The 20,714-nt window shown below is 38.8% G+C and overlaps 1 protein-coding gene across 2 annotated transcripts in view; it reads left to right on the top strand.

Moving 5' to 3' along the window:
• thsd7ba (thrombospondin, type I, domain containing 7Ba) overlaps window positions 1-20,714 on the top strand; it is a 137,960-nt gene that overhangs the window by 43,490 nt on the left and 73,756 nt on the right. For both annotated transcript variants that reach the window (XM_031281754.2, XM_031281753.2), the window contains exons 3-7: window positions 867-1,713; window positions 3,471-3,719; window positions 4,707-4,876; window positions 7,762-7,920; window positions 14,378-14,578. In XM_031281754.2, coding sequence (XP_031137614.1) covers window positions 867-1,713; window positions 3,471-3,719; window positions 4,707-4,876; window positions 7,762-7,920; window positions 14,378-14,578 — 1,626 coding nt within the window. The remainder of the gene's footprint in view (window positions 1-866; window positions 1,714-3,470; window positions 3,720-4,706; window positions 4,877-7,761; window positions 7,921-14,377; window positions 14,579-20,714) is intronic.

Raw genomic sequence — 20,714 nt, 5'->3', positions numbered from 1 at the left:
AACTGTCAGAACTTGTGAGAGTAGTAATAAAAGCACTTTTGCTTTTATTACTACTTTTCAAACTGTGATGTTTTTAGCAGTTCCTCAAGCTATCAACATACAAAAAGAAAATTGTGTTTGTCTTTTTGCTTTTGTTCTGTACACTAAGAATTACTCAATAAGGACAGTTAGACGTTTTTATAACTCCTCTTTTGCAGACAGAAATTATTTTGCTGGTGATATTTTAAGACCGGGTGAGGTTCTGATTGTATTCTTAAATTAAATTAGGATAAATCAAATCATCTGTTAGCAAAGAGTCAGACCACAGCAACATGTCATACATGTCTTTGGTTGGTTTGGGTTATTTTGAATGGAAATCAATAGTCCATGTTGAAAACCTTCCATGCGCAGCGCCTCATCTTTGCGGACACGATGCTTTCACTGTTGAAGAGGACGCTGTATTGAGATGAAATTAAAAATAAATAATTCAACTTAAAAACAAGGTATTGCCTTTGCCTAAGATTTAAAGAGTTCACAACATTGTGTAGCTCAGCGAAGTAATAGCATATCTTACAATAATACCGAACAGCAACTGTCTTACATAGCCTAAGATACTGATCAGTTTGGGACCAAGAATCTAAGTGAATCTAGTCCTTTGTGACAAAGAAAACTAACCTTGTATTTTTTATATTGATGTCCCCCAGTGGTTTAAGTACTTTTGTTTCTTTCTTCCTTAGTTCATGAATAAAGCAATCATGGAGGTTAAGTGAATGGCCTTGAATTGTGCTTGATTACAAGCTGCCAGATAGCTGTAATTCAATCATTTTTTCTAAAGCTCCGGGTTTTTAATGAAAATGCCCTCTCCATGTGTCTTTTCTTGGTTGCAGGCCAGTGGGGTCAATGTATCGGGGAGGAGTGTGGTTCTGGCGGCGTTCAGACAAGGACAATATGGTGTGTCCACATGGAGGGCTGGACTACCCACCATTCCCACTGCCACCACATGGACAAGCCAGAAAGCCAGCGTCACTGCTTTAAGGTCTGCGAATGGCACCAGAACCTCTTTGAGTGGGAGGTGTCAGACTGGGGGGGCTGTGTTCTTGTCCCTTTCTTTTCCAACGAGCTGAAGCTTAGGACGACTGAGTGCATTACAGCACAGCATGGCATCCAGAGGCGCAAAGTAAATTGTGTCCGCACTTCAAACCATACTACAGTCACCTTGAGGATATGTGAGTTCTTTTCCCAGAAACCACCTGTGGAGCAGGCATGCCTCATTCCCTGCCCCCAGGACTGTGTAGTTTCAGACTTCAACTCCTGGTCCAGTTGCAGCAAAACCTGCGGCGCTGGCCTGCAGCATCGGACTCGACATGTCCTGGCCACACCAATGTACGGAGGCGCAAGCTGCCCCAACTTAACTGAGACCAGGACTTGTTCTAGCTCTGTTGACTGCCCTGCTGGGGAGGGCGAGTACCAGTACAGCCTTAAAGTAGGGGCCTGGAGCGAGTGCCGACTACCCCATCACAAGGATGCCCTTCTAAGTGGTAGGACCACAGTGGACTTCAGCGCCAACTCCAATGAGAACAACACAGTCACATTGCACACGCAGGCTTCTCACCACCACGTCCATCACCACCACCCTCATGCGCACAAGTACCCCATGTCATGGGAACTGGAGGTGGGATACAAGTCACGACAAGTCCGCTGCACACGGAGTGACGGCAGGAATGCTATGCTGAGGTAAGCCAATCACAAGTGCTGTAAGGTGCTGCACCTTTCATACAGTGAGAATGAAAAAAGGTGAATATGAGATGAATACATGGGAAATAAACACACAGTGAAAAATAGGGCATTTCTTAAGGTCCAAGATAAATCCAAGATTATAATGAAAGCAAGGTGGCTGTGTGAATAGAGCTGGTTTGTAGTTAGTCTGGGGAACAGACCTGTACAGATAACTGGATTCTCCTCACATTAATCTCTTTTTCAACTGATGTAGAATATAAGGTGAGTTGTAAAATGTGCTCTGTCGCTGAATGTGGGTGTGTGTCCGATGTAATAGTCCTAATGGAGCTGATTGTTTTTATGGTTCTTCCACACTCGTATTGTTTCGTAACATGAGAGAGACATGATCGATGGTCACCCCCCCTCATGATCCCAGTGGGTCATTTATCTCAAGCGGAGGTGTATTCAGTGAAACTAAATGTTTTTATTGATGGTGGTTATTTATTCAATTATAACTGGATTATGTGAGAGCTGGTGTTTCAGCAGTGTATTAGCATGGTGGTGAGGCACTATTATGGTAAATGTCAAGTGCTGCACCCCTCTTGTCCCTGCTGTTTGAGGGAACTCTGGTATTTGGATTTGATAAGAATGGATTTTATTGCACATGCCCACACACAGAGCAAACACACACACACAGACACACAGACACACACACACACACACACACACACACACACACACACACACACTGGACACACAACATACAAAAACATGCAGAAATAAACAACATTCCATCTTGTGCTTTCTTTTCAAAGAGAAAGAAAATAATTTCATGTAAATTATATTGACTAAACAGTCTACTATACCATCTACTTGGTGTAGAGTGACACTGTTAGGTGGCTGTTGAAATCATTATTGAATGCCATTCATGAAAGCCATGGTATCAGCAACCACTTATCAATAACAATTCCGTCGGAAGAATGCAATTTTTTTATTGTTTGACATTGCTTTTATTGCAGTCATGGGCAGTACATTGCAGTTGCTAAATAGAAGCTAAGCATGGCTTTAGGGATATCTGTGATTTGTTTGATATTTGCATGTTATTATCCCCGACAAGGCAGGTTCACTGGCTTCATGACATATGAGTGCGAAGGGACCATTTACAGCACAGTGCCTGATTAGCATGGTATTTGCTATAAGAGGTGGGATTGGAGCTTTTGAAAATGGATTTCCCACCTGAGTTCTGCCTCATTCTACTTTTCTAATTACAGCCTAATTACAAAGTATAATTCTTAAATGAGCATTTCTCACATCTTAATAACCTACCTAATTAAATTGTCCAAATTAAACAATGGAATTATAATTACATGACTAATGCAATAGTTTAAATTTTTTAAGTGAGCACATCAGCTCTTTTAGCTCCTATTCTACTATTTTTGTAAAGGCTGACTGTATGTCTGAGACCTGTGTTGTTGTTATTATTATGCTGTATAATAGCTTTGAATATTATATTATTATTGAATATGTAGAAGAGAAAGCTGCAAAGGTCATCTGTTTAACAGGAAATCAAGACATCCACTAGTCAAGCAGATGGTATTTCTTACAATTGTTGTCATTATTACTTCATACCCACCAATCTATTTAAATCCCAAACAACACCTAACATCATGCTCTCTCTATATAGCAACTCTATTCTCAAACAAAGATGTTATGTTATGAAATAAAGTTTCTTTGATGTTTCTCAATTGTAGTATTTTCTTCTTCTCAATCCACAGTCTTTGTACCAAGGACAACTCCCCTCTCACCTTCCAGGCGTGTGTGATGCCCAAGGACTGTCAGACATCTGATTGGTCCTCATGGAGTCCCTGCTCTAAGACCTGCCGGTCCACCGACCTGTCCCCTGGTTACAGACTCCGGTCAAGGATCATGACGCACATCCCTGTCGGAGGAGGGAAACAATGTCCTGCCCTTGAGGAAAAAGAAGCTTGCCACATCATAGGAGATTTACTTCCAAACTGCCCCAGGTAATTCTTAAATGTGTCGATTATCGTCGTATTACCTCATTTTGAGCTCTCAAATCACAATCCTCAGAAACAAAAGCTTTGTTCACAGATAATCTCCTGATGCAGATGTTTCTGCATAAAATGTCAAAGTCTAAAACCAAATAATGATTTTTAATTTTACTACTCTGAGCTTTTTCACCTGAATGATTAGGAGATAAAGCCTCAAGGCTACAAATATATCACTATTAAATTACTTTGTGCATATTTGTTTTGGGATAACCTCAATTACCTGGTGATACCTAGAATAACCTAATGTACTGTTGGGAGTTTCTGACCAAATGGACATGCCATGGATGACAAACAGTGTTTGACACAACCTCATTGTTTTAGAAGTGATTGAGTAGATATGGGCTTTGGCTAATATTGCATTCAGTAAACAAAGTAGTCAATAGAGAATTGTTTCCCCTGCTGGTAGATTTTGTTTTATTTGCTTAATCTACATGGAGTGCCTGAGAGCATAGGATTTACATGATTAGGGAAAACTCATTACAGAAATTAAGCGTTTGATAGATTACTACAGGCTGTTGTTCTGGTAAACTGCTCCAATATTATTGCTTTCTGCATCGCTGCATTTTTCATAGTTGAAAGCCAAATTTTTTTTTTTTTAGAAGTTTTGAAATCAAAATAATCATGCCTCCCTCCTCCTGACATACTGTGCGAGAGGCTCTTGTCAGACTGCTCTTGGTAATTTGTCTTTTGCTTTGTGGGACTTTTTGGAAACAACTGCCACATACTGTGTGTATGCTGACACTTTATCTTTTGATTAATGCATTCATTTATCAATTGTTTCTGAATGGATTGTAGCTTTGTTTCTGAAAATGCACAAACATGATGCCCCTTTGTACTTCGAGACATATCAAACAATAACTCCAGCAGTGACTCAATTTAACTGCTGTTTGCTTGTTCAAATTGCAAATGTGTGTTTTGTGTCTGTGTGCGCTCTGCCAGCTATGTGTGGAGGACCACTGACTGGGGCGAATGTCGCATCCTCCCCTTACTGAGCCAGCAGGACCGGCGGCTGGCTAACATCAGTATTCTGTGTGGAAGCGGGATCCAGACCAGAAAGACCTACTGTGTTCAAGTCCCTGATGACTCAGCACCACATCACAGGAAGGAGGGTAAGAAAAAAACATTTGACCCAGGGCTCACTGGAAGCACATAGTGACTCAAGAGATATACCATAAATACATTTCAAGTCAACTCAGTGGTGTGTTTTAGCATAACTTATTGAAGTGAAAGTTAGCAGCAAACTATTATGTTGGTTATGCAGGCCATAACAAATAATAGGCACGCTAAAGCATGTTCACATTACAAGTAGACAAGAAGATTAATTAATTTATTAAAGTTTACACTTTATACAACAGGGAACTACTACTCTGCATGTGAATTACCACATTTTACATCTAATTATATCTCTTCTGTTTAATCCGTACAAAGCCGGAATGTAAAATCAACACATTGTGGTTGTACGGGAGGTTGTGTGCTGGACTATTTTTTGTATTTCCTGGAGTCTTGACAACAGGTTGCCAGGGAACCAGCGAAGACACCAGGAAGTGACTGCGCCGTGTCAAGAAATCTATAGCCATACTGGCAACCTTGTGAGACAGTAATGTTCACACCAGAAAATAATTGAGCAAGACACTGAGGACCAAATTACTCCCAATGAGCACAGCAGCATCGCCGCCATCGATGTGTGCGTGGGTGAATAAGAGGCACTGTGAATGGCTTTGTTCTGTTCAGGTTATGAAGTGCTATATTAAGAAACACACCATTGTTTTCTTAGATCCTTATCCTAAGAATAAGAATATAACCAAAAGTAGTGCTTGTTGGAGGATGATGATATATCACAGAGAAGGGGATTAACATCTTACCTTTTATACAACAGTAACATGTATTACATCAGATCCCTAATTTCCTCTTTAGATAACAAGCAAATCTCTATTTGGCATCTTTGTGAAAATACCCTTCTTTGAGTGCACTGTAGAAGATATTTGGGACAAAACAATGGGTATGGCTACTAGCACTTCTAGGCAATGCCATAATTATTGTCTGCCACGGTTTATTTGCTCGAAGACCAGACAAAGCATCTGCACGTCAGCATGTGCAGGAAGGGGACCAACAGCCCATCAGGAAGGGGACCAAATTCTGCCACTGTTGTCGCGCATGAATTATCTCAAAATGTATACAAAAACATCATTTTTACAGCCAAAGTTTAAAAGTGGTATCTAGGTTAGTGTTTTCAGTCTTACTTCCTTTTCCCATTAATGTTAGTGCAGAAAATCTAACTGACTAAATCACTTTAACATGTGGGGTGGACATAATGGCATGAACAAAGGTGATAAGGCCTATTCCATTATAAGTATACCAGTATACATGTTTCTGAGGTTAGGAAATATGGCTGATACAGACTTGCAGTGTGTTTTCACTTTGGATTAAATATGGCACATCAGCTAGACGAAGAATTGATTTACTTTAAACATTGAGCAGAACTTGATCGTCCCTCCCTCTGTGAATTATGTTTGTTATTATGCATTATGCTAGTATCATGCAGATACAACAAGCTCTAATGACATGTAGACATGTGGCATAAGACAGGCTGCATAAGATAATGAAGTCAGTCAATGTAGAGAGTCTAAGTTCGGAACTAAGACAGTTACTGAAGTTAGTTAGAGAGAAACACAGCTCATGTTATGGTTTTGTCCATAAAAAAAACAATCCATATACCAAAAACAAGGGGTAAATGTCTTGTCAGGTTCATAATCTTGTTAGTTATTTTTATTTATCAAATACTTCCTGATTTACATCAAAATGGGTCCAGACTATTTTATTAAGGCAACATTCCTACATTTCCAAAAGGAAACTTTTAGGCTTATAAAATCAATCATTGGAAGAAAAAACTAGGAGCATGCATACTAAGTATTTCATTTATCTTTTTAATTAGGCACAGTGGGAAGTTTTTAATGAATTTTAACTATAAGCTGCTCTTTTGTAAATCACACTCTTTCTTGCCTAATAAACATAACCATTTATTTATAATAATATATAAATTTTGCCCCATCCATATTTGTCTTATACTTGATGTATCCACATGCCATAGCTGAGAGGTTTTGGCAGTTGCTGTGGGATGCCCCTTTTACTTAGCAGATATGTTCACAGAAGTGCTAGATCAGAGGTGTATTTGGACAGTGAATATGTTAACTGAAAATAGAATATCAAGAAGGGCAGCTCTTTGAACCAGTGGATGTGAGGGACAAAGATCAATACGTCAACTGTAGCGTTTACCTTTAATGCAAACAGATGTGGCTGTATGTCTGCAATATGGAGAGCCACTTGCTCTGGTAATGTGGAAAAATACATCCCTATGTTGTGAAAACGCAAAGAAATACGTTCTCATTCTCTGTGAGAGACTAATGTCAGAGCCCATTACAGGTTGCTGTGGTTTCTGTGAACTCCAAATGATACCAGCCATGCTTAGCTGTGAATTGGTTATGTTGTGTCTTGCCTTAATATCTTCGTGTTCAGCTCCTGTTTACTCCCTTAGCCGGCCGCTGTCCTCTATTTAATATTCTCCTGAGCCAGACGTGAGATGACACGAGCAATTTTCCTTCTGTTCTTTATCTTTTCTTCCTTCATTGGTCCTCCACAATAAGCTTCACTAAATCTACCCTGTTTCTCACCACAATGTACAACATTTGAAACTGTAGCCTTTACTAATACGATAAATACACTCCCGTCTTCACAATCAGAACTAAATTACATCCATGCTTTTCCATCCGATGCTTCTTCATCTTCTTCACTCTCTTCACAACATCTAGCACATCCTGCTGTTTGCATTCATTTACAAACATATTACAGTACCTGACAGCAATAACACACACATGCACGCACGCATGCACACACACACACACACACACACACACACACACACACACACACACACACACACACACTTGTCTGAGCTTGACCCGCTATATCCTTGCCTGTGATCCTTGTGTTTGGTTAGTATCCAGGCCTGTGAATGCCAGACTGTGCGCTGGTGAAGAGCCCCCTTTGGCCGTGCAGCACTGCTCCATCCCTTGCCAGCACCACTGCCTGCTCTCCCAGTGGTCACCCTGGGGTGCCTGCCTACATGACAACTGCAAAGAACCACAGGGGAAGAAAGGTATGATGGAGTAAATTGGATGCAGAGCCACATGTAAATTTGCCAACAGTGATTTATGTCATTGGAGACAGTAGTCATAATGCAATAATGTGTAGAACATGTTTTCAAAACTAGATTATCCTATTGTAAGATATTGATAATACGTTTTTCACATGTCACCTCCCAGCAACAATGCCTGATGCCATAACTAAGGTGTAAGATAACTGCCGACCACTGCTAGCACGAGTTATAATCAGCTAGTTCATGTGCAAATTGGATGACACATGATAGCTGCTGTAACAAGATGTAACGATCCTATAAAAAGATCAGGGAATTATTTGAAATGCCAAAAAGAAATGTTCCAAGATGCGTCATCCTTCCAACTGTCTTCAGTAGCAGACTACGGTCCTCTCAGAATCATGTTTCACAGATGGACGGACAGAGGGATGGACACAGTCCATCCAAAGGATACTACAGATCGCTAGCTAACAAGCTGATATGATTTGAAATTGAAACTGATAATTGCACAGGTGGGCCAGTGGTGAATTCATAAGCACTCAGTCAAAAAACAATTAACTGTTGAGCTCCATTGCAGACACTGTAGCCATGTAGTACATTTACAATCAGCTGTTCACAGCAATTATTGTTGCCTAGGGTCTAAGTACCTTCAATATGTTCAACAAGGGGCTTTACACTAACCTTGTTTAATATATTTAGATTTTCAATGTCCAACATCGTGCTTTGGCAACACTGAAACTGACAGAGAGAGAGAGAGAGATTGTGGCTGGCGGAGGCTAAGAGAGAGAATGACAATACAAGAGAGCGATGTTGTCAGAACAGGAGAGATGCAGTATATGTTTGGATTGCAAATTGTTTGTTGATAAGCACTCTGGAAGAAGTTTGTGATAGTGCTCTGAAAGAAGACATTACGTGTATAAACCACAGCATACGAAAGACAGAAAGAGAGCACACCTGTAGTTCAGCTCTCAATCCCTGGGTCGGTGAAAGGAGTTACAGCAGATAAGATGCTTCCTGTGTGTGTGTGTGTGTGTGTGTGTGTGTGTGTGTGTGTGTGTGTGTGTTAGTGTGTGCACGCGCGCAAGGTGTGCTCAAGTATCTGCCGCCCTCGTGCTGTCTGAATGTTCTTGTCTTTCACAGGTGAATGCGTATCATATCTGACTGCTTTAGATGGGCTACACATTGTGTGTGCAGTGTAGTGTGTGTGTTTTCAGTCAGTGGAGGAGCTGTTGAGTGTGTTAGTGATGTGCTAAAAGGGCATCGTGACCCCATCTCTGCTATGAGTAAATGTGCATGAAAGCCCCCCGGGGAGCGACTCAAGTGTAGATTGTTCAGGTCAGTGCCCACACTCTCCAACACTGGATCTCTATGGGATGAGCCAGCTCCTCTCACAGACAGTGTCATTAATATATTTCAAGAAGTGAAAAACACTGCATCTGCTGTTTCACACAGGGCTCTCTTGTGGCACCACGTCTGTTGATGGCATTCATAAAGATCCAGAGCCCACAACTGATAGAGTATGAAACCAATAGAAAATCACTTGCAGTGAGCTCTGTGGCCTGCGAAGCAGTGAACAGTTATTGAGTAGCAGGGCATTGTTATGATTCAAGTCGTTCGTCCGTGGTCCTTGAGCTGCAGAGAATTTCTTGCTCCTATTGAATGTACACTTTGCCTTTATGTTTCACAACATCAGAATAAACTGTGATCTGTCTTTAACCGACAGGCCCGCGGGACCCCAGTGTTCAGGTAGAAGAGCCAACCAGCCAAGATGCTTATGCCGCCCCCAGCTTTGCTCTCTGGAAAATTACAAATTTAAATTGCCTTGCAGTAGCTTTATGTGCTTTTCACATTTTTTCATGTTATCTTGGCCTATCACATTTTGCATTCATGTGGGAAAATGAATTGAACACGGGACGTTAGTGGATAGAATTTCAGTAATGCCTCTACTTGAAGTCTTCAAGCTGGAGGGAGGGATATTTCTGAACAACAGTGTGCTAAAATCGCTGGATGGCCCTTTTTTCCCTGAAATAAACCTGGTATGACCAAGAAACCTTTCAATTATTAATATCCATGGGGGCATGCCCACGCCAAATAGTTTTTTTGTGGTTTGGATGTGAGTAGCACTAAGTGCTCTGGGCAATACTGCAATCGATTCAAAGTGTCTTTGCTCTGTGAGAGCACTCTCGGGCAGCACCGCTCAGATCAGGCTCCTGAACTGGCGTCTCACACCAGTAGATGGTCAGGGGATGTAATTTGTCCAGTGGGAATCTTGGGGTTAGACAGTTCCACCTGTAGAGGAAAAAAAAAACTTTGGGACCTTTCTGCTAAGTCAGAGCTGTGGTAAAATGAGCGTGGCTCAAAAAGTAAAGCTGCTGCTCAAGTGTCGTCAACAATTACTCACATTTTTCTGTGTCATCAGAGAATTGGAAGAACTCAGTAGTTGATAGAGACTGTAGATTTAGAGCATGAGGTGTCACTCAGTAGGAATCCTTTCATGAAGAAATAGATTTTTTTTTAAGATAATTTTTTGGGCATCTTTAGGCCTTTATTGACAAGACAGCTGAAGAAATGAAAGGGGAGAGAGAGGGGGAATGACATGCAGCAAAGGGCCGCAGGTCGGAGTCGAACCCGGGAGCACTGCGTCGAGGAGTAAACCTCTATATATGGGCGCCTGCTCTACCAACTGAGCTATCTGTGCACCCGAAGAAATAGATATTTAATGAAAGATCCAGCTTTGAGAGAATCAATGTTTTAGAGCAGGGAATATGAATGAAAATATGAGCTAATTAGGCAATTGATTGGGTAATTGGCTCAATGATAATTAATGATGATGTGTCAAAAATGTTGTTGGACAATTTGCTAAGCACATATTCAAAACATATTTAGAGCCATTTATTGTTCTTGTCATGTTGTATCTCCTTTTAGATCTCACTGCCATTGTCATTTTATTTTTCTTAAAAAATAGAACATATCATCCATAACATTGTGTCTCTGGACAGATAATTGAATGTAAAAGCAGCCTAGCCAGTGCATTAGCTACACCTAAGATGTATTAAGGTAAACCAAGCAGAAAGTACTGTACATCGTTAAAAGCTGGAAAATTGTAATCCAGTGGTCTATGCCACTCCATGGGGAATTATATTTCTCTCTACACTTTCTATTTCTATTCTCTTTTTCCATATTCACTAAAGGTCCACAGTGACGTTTTGCGCAGGTGAACTGGAAGAACATTGCCACAGCTTAAAATTGTATATGTACATAAATAAGTACTTTAGGCACAAACTACACCTTGTTTTTCCATTGCCAACTGCCTCAGATGAAAATCTGTCTTTGATGTGAAGAATCAGGGCCACTTTTTTATTAAACAAACACAGCGGGGGAAAGACTATACCCAGGTCCAATCCTGGCTTTTCTTAGTTGTAGTTCAATTCAATTTTATTTATAATATCAAATCATAACAAGAGTTATCTCAAGACACTTTACAGATAGAGTAGGTCTAGACCACACTATAATTTACAAAGACCCAACAACTCCAATAATTCCCCCAAGAGCAAGCATTTAGTGCAACAGTGGCGAGAAAAAACTCCCTTTTAGGCAGAAACCTCGGCAGACCCCGGCTCTTGGTAGGCAGTGTTTGACGGTGCCGGGTTTGGTTGCACGATGAACAGTGGCAATTATACAGTAGTAACAATAAAGTGAATGCAACTATGACTAGAAATAGTAGTTGTAGTAGTTCAGGGCGTAGCAGGGCACTGCAGGAAGTAGCATGGCGTAGCAGGGCGCCGAGCAGGACCACGGCATCAGCTGCAACCATGATTTAGGTGCCACCCTAATCCAAGGAAAACTGCGGGGCAAGAAAACAAGGACTCCGGGGAATAAGCTGCCTTTCTAGCCTCCTGCTTAAATGTGTATTTTTCCTGACTATTAATGGCTCACAGCTGGTCCATTGTGATATGATTGAATTAGCCAATTGAATACATTAGTGATTAAAAAGGCCTATTAGATTGTTTTATTTGTTTACAGCAATAATCCAATCAAACGACTCTTTAAATGTCTCCCACATTGAGTTTTCCTAACTCCTTTTTATTTCTACAACATCAAGCTGTTTTCAACTAATATTTCCTCACACATGGTTGAAAAAAGGTATAATTGCAGTTCTAAAAAGTGTCTTGTCTTCAACCAGTATTCCTTACTGCTTATTACTCAGGCTCTGATCTTTGCAATCACTTTTTTGTCTCATTTAGCACAAAGCTAGCATACTATTCAATCATGATTTCTTTTCACTTAGATGATCGGAGTAAAGGACTTTTCTGGTTCACACTAAACAATCAGATAAGAATAGCATCTCAGCCTTGGGGCTTATTTTAGTCATATTAGATCTAAATTACATCTTTGGAGAAATCAAATGTGTATATCTTCTTTTTAACTATTACTGGAAGCTACTATATATTTTAGTTCATGATTTTCCCATACCCACAAATGCACATTACATTTTTAGTAAATAAGGAAATAGTGGCATGATTTAACACCTTGAAACAATACAATGTTGTTCTTAATTTACTATGCGCTGGTTTTTCACTTTCTTGTGAAATAAATATAACAATTCAAGGTTGAATTTGAGCTGAAATGAGCCGTTATGATGGATTTCATTTCTACCACTACAGAGATGTTCAGTATGTGCTAGTGTGGAGCTAGTGCACACCTCAGCTGGCAGACCCCAATTTAGTAACGGAAACGGTGGCAGCAGTAGCGAAAAGACAGTGAGACTCAGTAATTGGAGAGGCAGGTGTCATTGTGGAAGGCTCCAACTTTTTTAAAGCACCATCTCCTTTGCCGTGCCATTTGGCTCATTATTTCCCTTATCTCCCCTTGTATATCTTCTCACTTGGAAAATGGGATCCAGGTGAAGATCTTTTTTAATGTTTTTTTATTTAGTTGATCAATTAGTCCCACCACCCCATAATATGTGGGCTCATACATTTATCTCAGAAAAGAAAGAGAATGTGTGTTTGTAATGTTAAAAATGGGATGGAAATTGGTTGTTAAAATGCAGTTGAAATCTTGTTCCTCCTAATTTGTAATGTTAGTGCTTTCTAGGTTAAAATTTTTTGATTTAGTTTCCTAGTTTAGTTACTGAGACACACTTTCCAAGTTCAGCAGCTTTTTGGCATCTTTCGCTACTTTTTAGTTTTAGTGTGCTCATTGCATGTGTGTCTTTTACTGTAAACTACAGTGAACAATATCGCCTTGCAGAAGGAACATTTGAATGCATGAGTACATGAAAATAGGAAATATATTGGTAGTCTTTTTGAAACCAAGTGATCATACTCTTTTACACTGTGTGCCTTGTCTTCCTTGTTAAACATAAAGATTTTCTAATTGTGAATTTTAAGTAATAATAAAATGTGGCTAATGATAGTAAAATCAGTGCAAAAATATAGACCCTAACAACTAGACAATCTAACAATGAGTCTCACAATACCAAGGAAGCCTAAATAGAAGCTAAAACTGAAATGTAAAAGAATGTGAGTTGAATTTTCAAACCTCTGATTGTATCACTGACAAGTTTAATGAAGTTTGTAGGAAATATGACAATGCCAGGAGTCTTGTGGTGGATAAAGAACCAGGTGATGATCTACATTTTGAATCCCCAGACTGCCTGGGAAAACCGACGGGACTGAGCAGGTCACAAATTGGCATCAACCAGCTTTTAGGTTAAATCTGGCTATTTACCAGTCCAAAATTCTCTCTTTGGGTATATCAACACTTTTACAGCAGTTTCATAATTCTACTATACATTTAACTTCATTAATACAAAGTCAAAATCCCATTTACTTAATACCTGTGGAGAAAGTAGAAACGGATTTTGGGTCTCACTCAGCACCAAGCTATAGATCATACTGTGGACAGCTCCTGGTGCTGAAATTGAGTCTAATAAGTAGATGTAGCACTTGTTTCTCCATTACTATATATATATATATATATAAACACCTATATGCAGCATAATTTCAGGGTAAAGATAAGTGCAACAAAATTATATTCCCTTCTGATAAGAACAGTTTTGCTGTAAAAGGAAAAAAAGCCATGATGCAATGGCTAAGGTGCTATGGTGCCTGACATGGCCAAACAAAAGTAAAATAGACACAGACTCCTCCACCCTTTCTTCTTTCACACGGTTTTCATGATTCCCCTTTAACTTCCATGGTTATCAGAAATGCATGGGAGCTTTTATTAGGAGGTGCTGCTGCTGACTATAGCATAGTTGATGAAAAACATGAATAACTGATCACAGAGATAATGTCCAGTAAAGTCCACATCATAATACTGTATTTTATGGATTGGCTGAGAGGGGTTCTGTATTCTTTGTGTGTGACAACATGCTCACTGTTGTACAGGAATATCAATTGCTTCTCTGACAACCTTTTCCTGTTCCCTCCCACCCCCTTCTCTTCTCTGTCAGGTTTCAGACAGAGGAGGAGAGAGGCGCTGTGGCAGTCCAGCAGTCCTCCAGAGACCTGCCCTCATCTAGTGGAGTCCATCCCCTGTGAGGATCCTGCCTGCTACCTGTGGCAGGTCCAACAGGAAGAAAGATGCATTCCCACTAAAGGCTCCTGTGGTCCTGGAGCTGCAGCCCAGAATATGACCTGTGTCACCGCTGAAGGTACACTCCTCCATTTGCATCCTATGGGAATAGGTTGCATCAAAATTAAAACCCTCACTCACACCATGGAGATTTTCTTGGTAGTTCAATTTGGTCTTCTTTCAGCTAAGGAATGTTTTTGACACAAATATGCTTACTTGCTGTCTTGCCGTCAGTTAGATGAGACGATTGATACCATCCTAAAGAGGTGCTGGTAGACACCTTTTGTTACTTTTGGACAGAGCCAGGCTAGCTCTTTCCCTGTGTTTGTAGTCTTTATGCAAAGCTAAGCTAACTTAACCGCCTCCTGGGTGTAAAAATAAAAGTTTTTTAAATTAAAGTGGAAATTAAAATAGTATTGATCTTCTCATGCAAGTCTTGGTACAGGTTCAAGTTCAACATATTAAACTATTCCTTTCAAAATTTATGAATGTCATAAAATGACAGAGGTAAAAAATCACAGTTTGCTGTACAACTCTCAGTCATAGTTTATGTGTTTAGTAGTCAACTTATTACAGAAAGTTAGAGTAGAAATAAAGTAATTGATTTACATTTAAATGCATCTGTTCTGATTTAAATGACAGTTATGAAGATTTGCCATTGCTTAGTATTAGTATAGGCTCATGTATTTTTCTTATAACTTCAAAAAAGGTAGTAACCCTAGACTGCAACATGAATTAGACTAGATCTACAAGTAGCAGTATATTCATCAAGGCCATAGTAGAGCTGTGTAATCAGTGCTGTGGTGCAGACACATAATGTTATTAGTAACAATGTGATCAGTAACAATGTGATGCATGAACTATCAGGTATGAATGTGCTCCATTGTGCTCAGACATATCCGCACATTGGGTGATAGGAACATCAGCGTTAACGAAGCATGGATTATTCATGAGGATCCATCACCAAGTTTATGGGCACAGAAAACATTGGACTGATTAAAAGTCAGAATCGCAGCTTCCTACGAGCCATTAATTGCTCATCTCCATAGATTATAAACGTAATTGCACCCTTTTTTTTGCCTGTGTTTTATTATTCTGTCACAATGGATCATGTGTATGTTTATCAGGAAGGCAGTGGAGGGTCCAAATGTATTAGCCAACAGGAGAGTCTAATAAGTTTAGACAGGACAACTAAAAATGCAAGCTTTGGCGGGTTTGAGGCAAAAGGCTTATGAAATCATCTGCGGCAGATTTATTGTTAGAGAAAGTTGACAAGTTGTTAACTATTGCTTCCTTAATTGGCTCATTGGACTTACCATTCAAGCACTGTGAGTTATTTTCACACAGAGTCAGAGCAGTGTCAGGGCCAGGTTGGTAAGTGATCCAAAATCCTTTAAGAAGCTTGTTTTTTAATACAGTGGGACTGTATAGCAGCGATATACTGTAGGTAAGGACTAAAAGCATTACGAAGCAAGAAAGTATAATTCACAATCTCACAGCTAGTACTGTATGTATGAAAAGCCATGCAGGATAATCATTTCCATTTTAGATACATGCAGTTTTTGCTATGAATGGTAGATTTTAAGTGGAGTTGAGCTGAACCGGATTTGGATAAACTGTCATCACATATGAGGTCTACTAAAACATCTAGCTTTTCATATCTACACAAAGCAAATGCTGAATTATTTTAAAATGTTGAAATGTTGTGAGACATTAAGCATTTTCTATTTTGATTTTAGATGTTTGTTATGAATAGTTCTGATATGACTCCAATGAGAAAAGATGTTTGGCAGTCTGGCAATCCTCGTTTCAAGGATTTGACACTGCTAATGATGTCAATTGTTTTTTATTCCAATAAAATGCAGCATCTACATGCTCATTACACCTAATACAACCAACACCACAAGTATTGTTCTTAACACCAGCATTGCTGTGTTTTTCTTTTAATGAATTGAATGGTGGACAGATGAAAAAATGATTAGATAGACAGAATAAGTTCCTATTATTATTATTATTATTATTATTATTATTATTATTATTATTATTATTATTATTATTCTCAGTGACCCCCTTTGATCATGGTCAAGTTTTTCTCCAGATAGAATATGCTTTTATTTACTTTTCTGTTATGCTTGACATACATTCTGTAGACCTTGGAGAAAGCAGCCGCTAATTGCTAGTCTGTCTGCACATTCAGACTCAACACGTTCAAGCTCTCCTTCTCAGCTGTTACACAAGTAGAGATGATGGACATTTTGTCTTTGCAATTCGGAAATGTTGAAAGAAGGCAGACATGCTTCTCTCCTGGGATGAAGGCCAATGTTTTGCCAGTCTAAAAAAAAAGACTTTGAAGTCTGGGTTTATTCAAAGCTGAAACAACTTCTACTCACAAAAGATTCCCTATCAAACAAAAAACAACTCTTATGAAGGAAAGAAAAAAAAAACATACCATCTGTTTTTTATATATATATATATATATATATATATATATATATATATATATATATATATATATGTATATATGTATATGTATGTTTATCATATCATTTCATTTCAAAGTTGAAGTAAAATATCACAGTGAATTACCTGCACTGTGACCAGGCCTCCTACTCTGCTCTGATCCGCTCATCCGTCCCTCAGGCTAAATGAGGAATATAATTAGCCATATAAAGAACATAACGGCAAATAAGTCTAACTCACTGTGAATACCACTTCACAATATTACTGGCACACTCAATATTTTTTACAGATACAACAACAACAACAACCTGAAGGCCAACTCCATTTACTCAACTAAGCTCTTTGTACCGTAGTGGATGAATTGTTGAAGATAAGTAACAGTCCTCTCCAGAAACAAATGCAGCGATGGTCATCTGTTCAAACGCTGATTTAATTTGGACCAGTCTGTTTTGAGATAAGAACAAAAAAACCTTTCTACTATAAAAAAGGTTATGAATTCTTCACAAAATCTCAACTGATTAGAAAACAAATGGCTTTCTATTTCCATTTTAATACCAGAATTATAATAAGATTTTAAGAAAATGTTCAAAGGACAGTTTGGTGCATTATATATAATGCACCAAAATGTCCTCTGAACATTTTCATAAAAGTTTAATTAAATAGAAAAGTCAGATAATTTCAGTTGAAAAAGGTGTTGTAAGTTGACCGTTACAATTATAGTTTTATAGCTGATGAAAGAATTGATTAGAGCTGGACTTACAAAATCAGTACTTAGGTTAAAGACTGAACTCAATGCACAGTTTTAAATTAAATTGTATATTTTTAAACAAATAATGACTGTTATGGACCACCACTCATCCCTGATATTTTTTACCGTTTCTGTAAAGAGTTTTCAATAATATTTTACAGTTCTGTGAAAAGTACAATAGGAGTCTGGAGCTGCTGTTGCAGGAATGTTAAGACTGACTGTGGAGCGTATAGTACCTGCATACATAGCCACTATTCACATGGTTTCAACCATTTTCACTTTTAAGTGCTGAAAATATTTGCCAATGTGAGACAGGCGGAGAGGAGCGGGAGGTAGGAGTTAAGGCTGCACAATATATCGGTTTTTTTATCGCAATATCAACTGCCGCAATATATATATCGCGAAAGGTTGCGACACTACGAGATTTTTTATGTTAGTTGAAAGAAAATATGAGTAGAAATCTGCACTTTAAAGTGTAACTGTCATTATTTTTTAGTGGTGCCTGTTATTGTCATTTCAGTGTTCAATTTGTTCAATAAAAGAATGTTAGAAATTATTTCCTTTTATTTGTTTTAAATTAGGGCTGTCAATGTTAATCGCGATTAATCGCTGAATTTCTATAGTTAATCGCATTTAATCACATATTTTATCACATGATTAAAATTCTATTATTTTGCATTTCAGAACAGTTTTTAAGTACATATTAACAATGGAAAGCCATTCTTACCAGTGTATCTTGATTGGGAATCAAATGAATGCAAAGAAAGTTACTTTATGAACTTTACTTTAAGATTTGTATTTGTTATACAACAAACTTATTTATTTACTGTAAAGAAAATGTGTGAATCTGTCATTATTGCACAATTCCTCCAAGTACCTAACTAAAAAACTAAAAATCCCTATTCTTACTAGAGTCAATATAGTGTTTAGTAACTCCTAAATAATTTTGATTACTCACTGACGTCCAGTGATCACCGGTTAATGAGACAGCGTTTGCACACCTTGCAGCAGTTCCAGTTGGGCTGCTTTCTCAATTCCATTCAAAACTTTATTGCCATGTCAACATAGTTGATTGGAATTTATCTCTGTGTCGTACAGGCTGTGTATGCGTGAAAACTACTGTCCCCCTCGACGGCAATGAGACAGGTCAGAACATGCCAACCGTAGTCTTTAAGACCCGAGTCCTCTACGATGCTGACAGGTCTGCAGTTAGTTGCCACCCGTTTCGCAAGAGCTGTAGTAACTGTAGTAAGTTGGATTTGGTTTCATCCACAAGTCGGCAAGTAGCACTCTCCAAAATAGTGCTTTGCCTGATTGGGTAGCATGCTAGTGGGTAGCATCAACCTGAGTCACGTTAATTAGCTCGTAGGTGGTAGCTCAAGCTTGACGTGCTTCGGTGATATTTTAATTCGGCTTTACACAATGTGCATATGGCTTTCGACTTGTCTACGAGCCGTCCGGGAGTTTTGGAAAATAAAAAGCGCCATTCAGAACTGTGTTGCTGCTGTCCTTCTTCATCATGCCTGAATCCTGCAGCAGTAGGATGTGTTACGAGGAAGTATGGCAGCTTGATGATAAGTAAAGGTGCGGCAAAGGGTCAAAATAGTAGCCTGTTAGCCATGACGCGAAGCCGAGTGAAGTGTAAAATAAATTAATAAATGCCGGCATGCGATTAATGCGATTAAAAAAGAATTAACGTGTTATGCTCGGCCCTTAATCGCATCGCGATTAACGCGTTAATGCTGACAGCCCTATTTTAAATTTAACAAGCAATTTGTATTTTAGAAGAATAAGAACTAAGTACATTTTAATATCTGTTAATGTATCGCAAGTAAAGTCGTTATCACAATATTCAACGTTATCGCGTATCGCATATTTTCCTCATATCGTGCAGCCCTAGTAGGAGTGACATACCTGCAAAGATGAAAGGATTGTTTACAATAATCTGATATGTCAATGTTGCCATAAACAGTAAGCATCTGCACATGTCTTTCAATAATAGCAGCTTGCCTTCTAATCATTGAAATAAATTAGCTGACATACCTGTCTTTTTCTAAAAATAAAATGATTTGTTTTGTGTTTGCTGGGTTCCTCAAAGATGTTTGAGCTGGAGTTCCATTCTGTTTATGGAACAGAAGTGAAAGGTTTCTGGGGAAAAAACAAACAAGCCCTGTTTGCAATCCAGCTCATCTTGGTCTGTATGTTTGAGTAAAGACATTTTCGATTGGAAGGAACTCCCTAAGTAAGTCAGTCTATTGCCCTGGTCTAGTTTCACTCTGTCCCCCTTTTAAGCAGAAGCCTTCTCTCTCATTCACTTAAAACCTGCCTTAACCCTGCGCCCAGTCAAAAGAACATTCATACAGTATTTGGAGCTTTGGATCATTGGGTCATTTGCCTCACTGAATCTTAAGTTGATTTCAAATCACAGATATTCTAGGGTTGACAATTAGTGCTTTAACAGAATATCTTTCTATCCAGATAAATAATCATCAGTAATGTGGACATAATGTCTAAGTGGGGAAAAGGCAAATAATAGAACAGCTAGAACACTCTGGTAAGTTCAGAAAAGTACATCACTTTACTGTAATGCAGCCTTTAAAACCACTAATAGGCAATACTTATGTCATATCACGATATTACGATATCCAAAATCTAAGACGATATCTAGTCTCATATCACGATATCGATATAATATCGATATATTGCCCAGCCCTAAGTTGAAGTTATATCAATTATTAAATTGCTCTACAAATAAAGCGTATGTTCTTACATTATGTAATAAGATGAGGTTCACATCAGTTGCTGTACGTTGAGTTATGTTTCCCCACCAAAACATTTCATAATGTGTTTAAAAGGTGAATTCTGACAATGTTGTCGGTGAATGACTTTGGTTTTTGTGTTGAAATCCGATTAAACAGACACCTTTACATTTTCCTTTACAAAACATACAAATACCCAACTTGTATTGATTGCTGAGGGCCGAATGGTTCAGTTTAATGTCAGTGTA

The sequence above is a fragment of the Sander lucioperca genome, chromosome 8 (genome assembly GCF_008315115.2).
Source record: "Sander lucioperca isolate FBNREF2018 chromosome 8, SLUC_FBN_1.2, whole genome shotgun sequence".
Taxonomy (NCBI): Eukaryota; Metazoa; Chordata; class Actinopteri; order Perciformes; family Percidae; genus Sander; species Sander lucioperca.
This window is presented reverse-complemented; position numbering and strand designations above follow the sequence as displayed.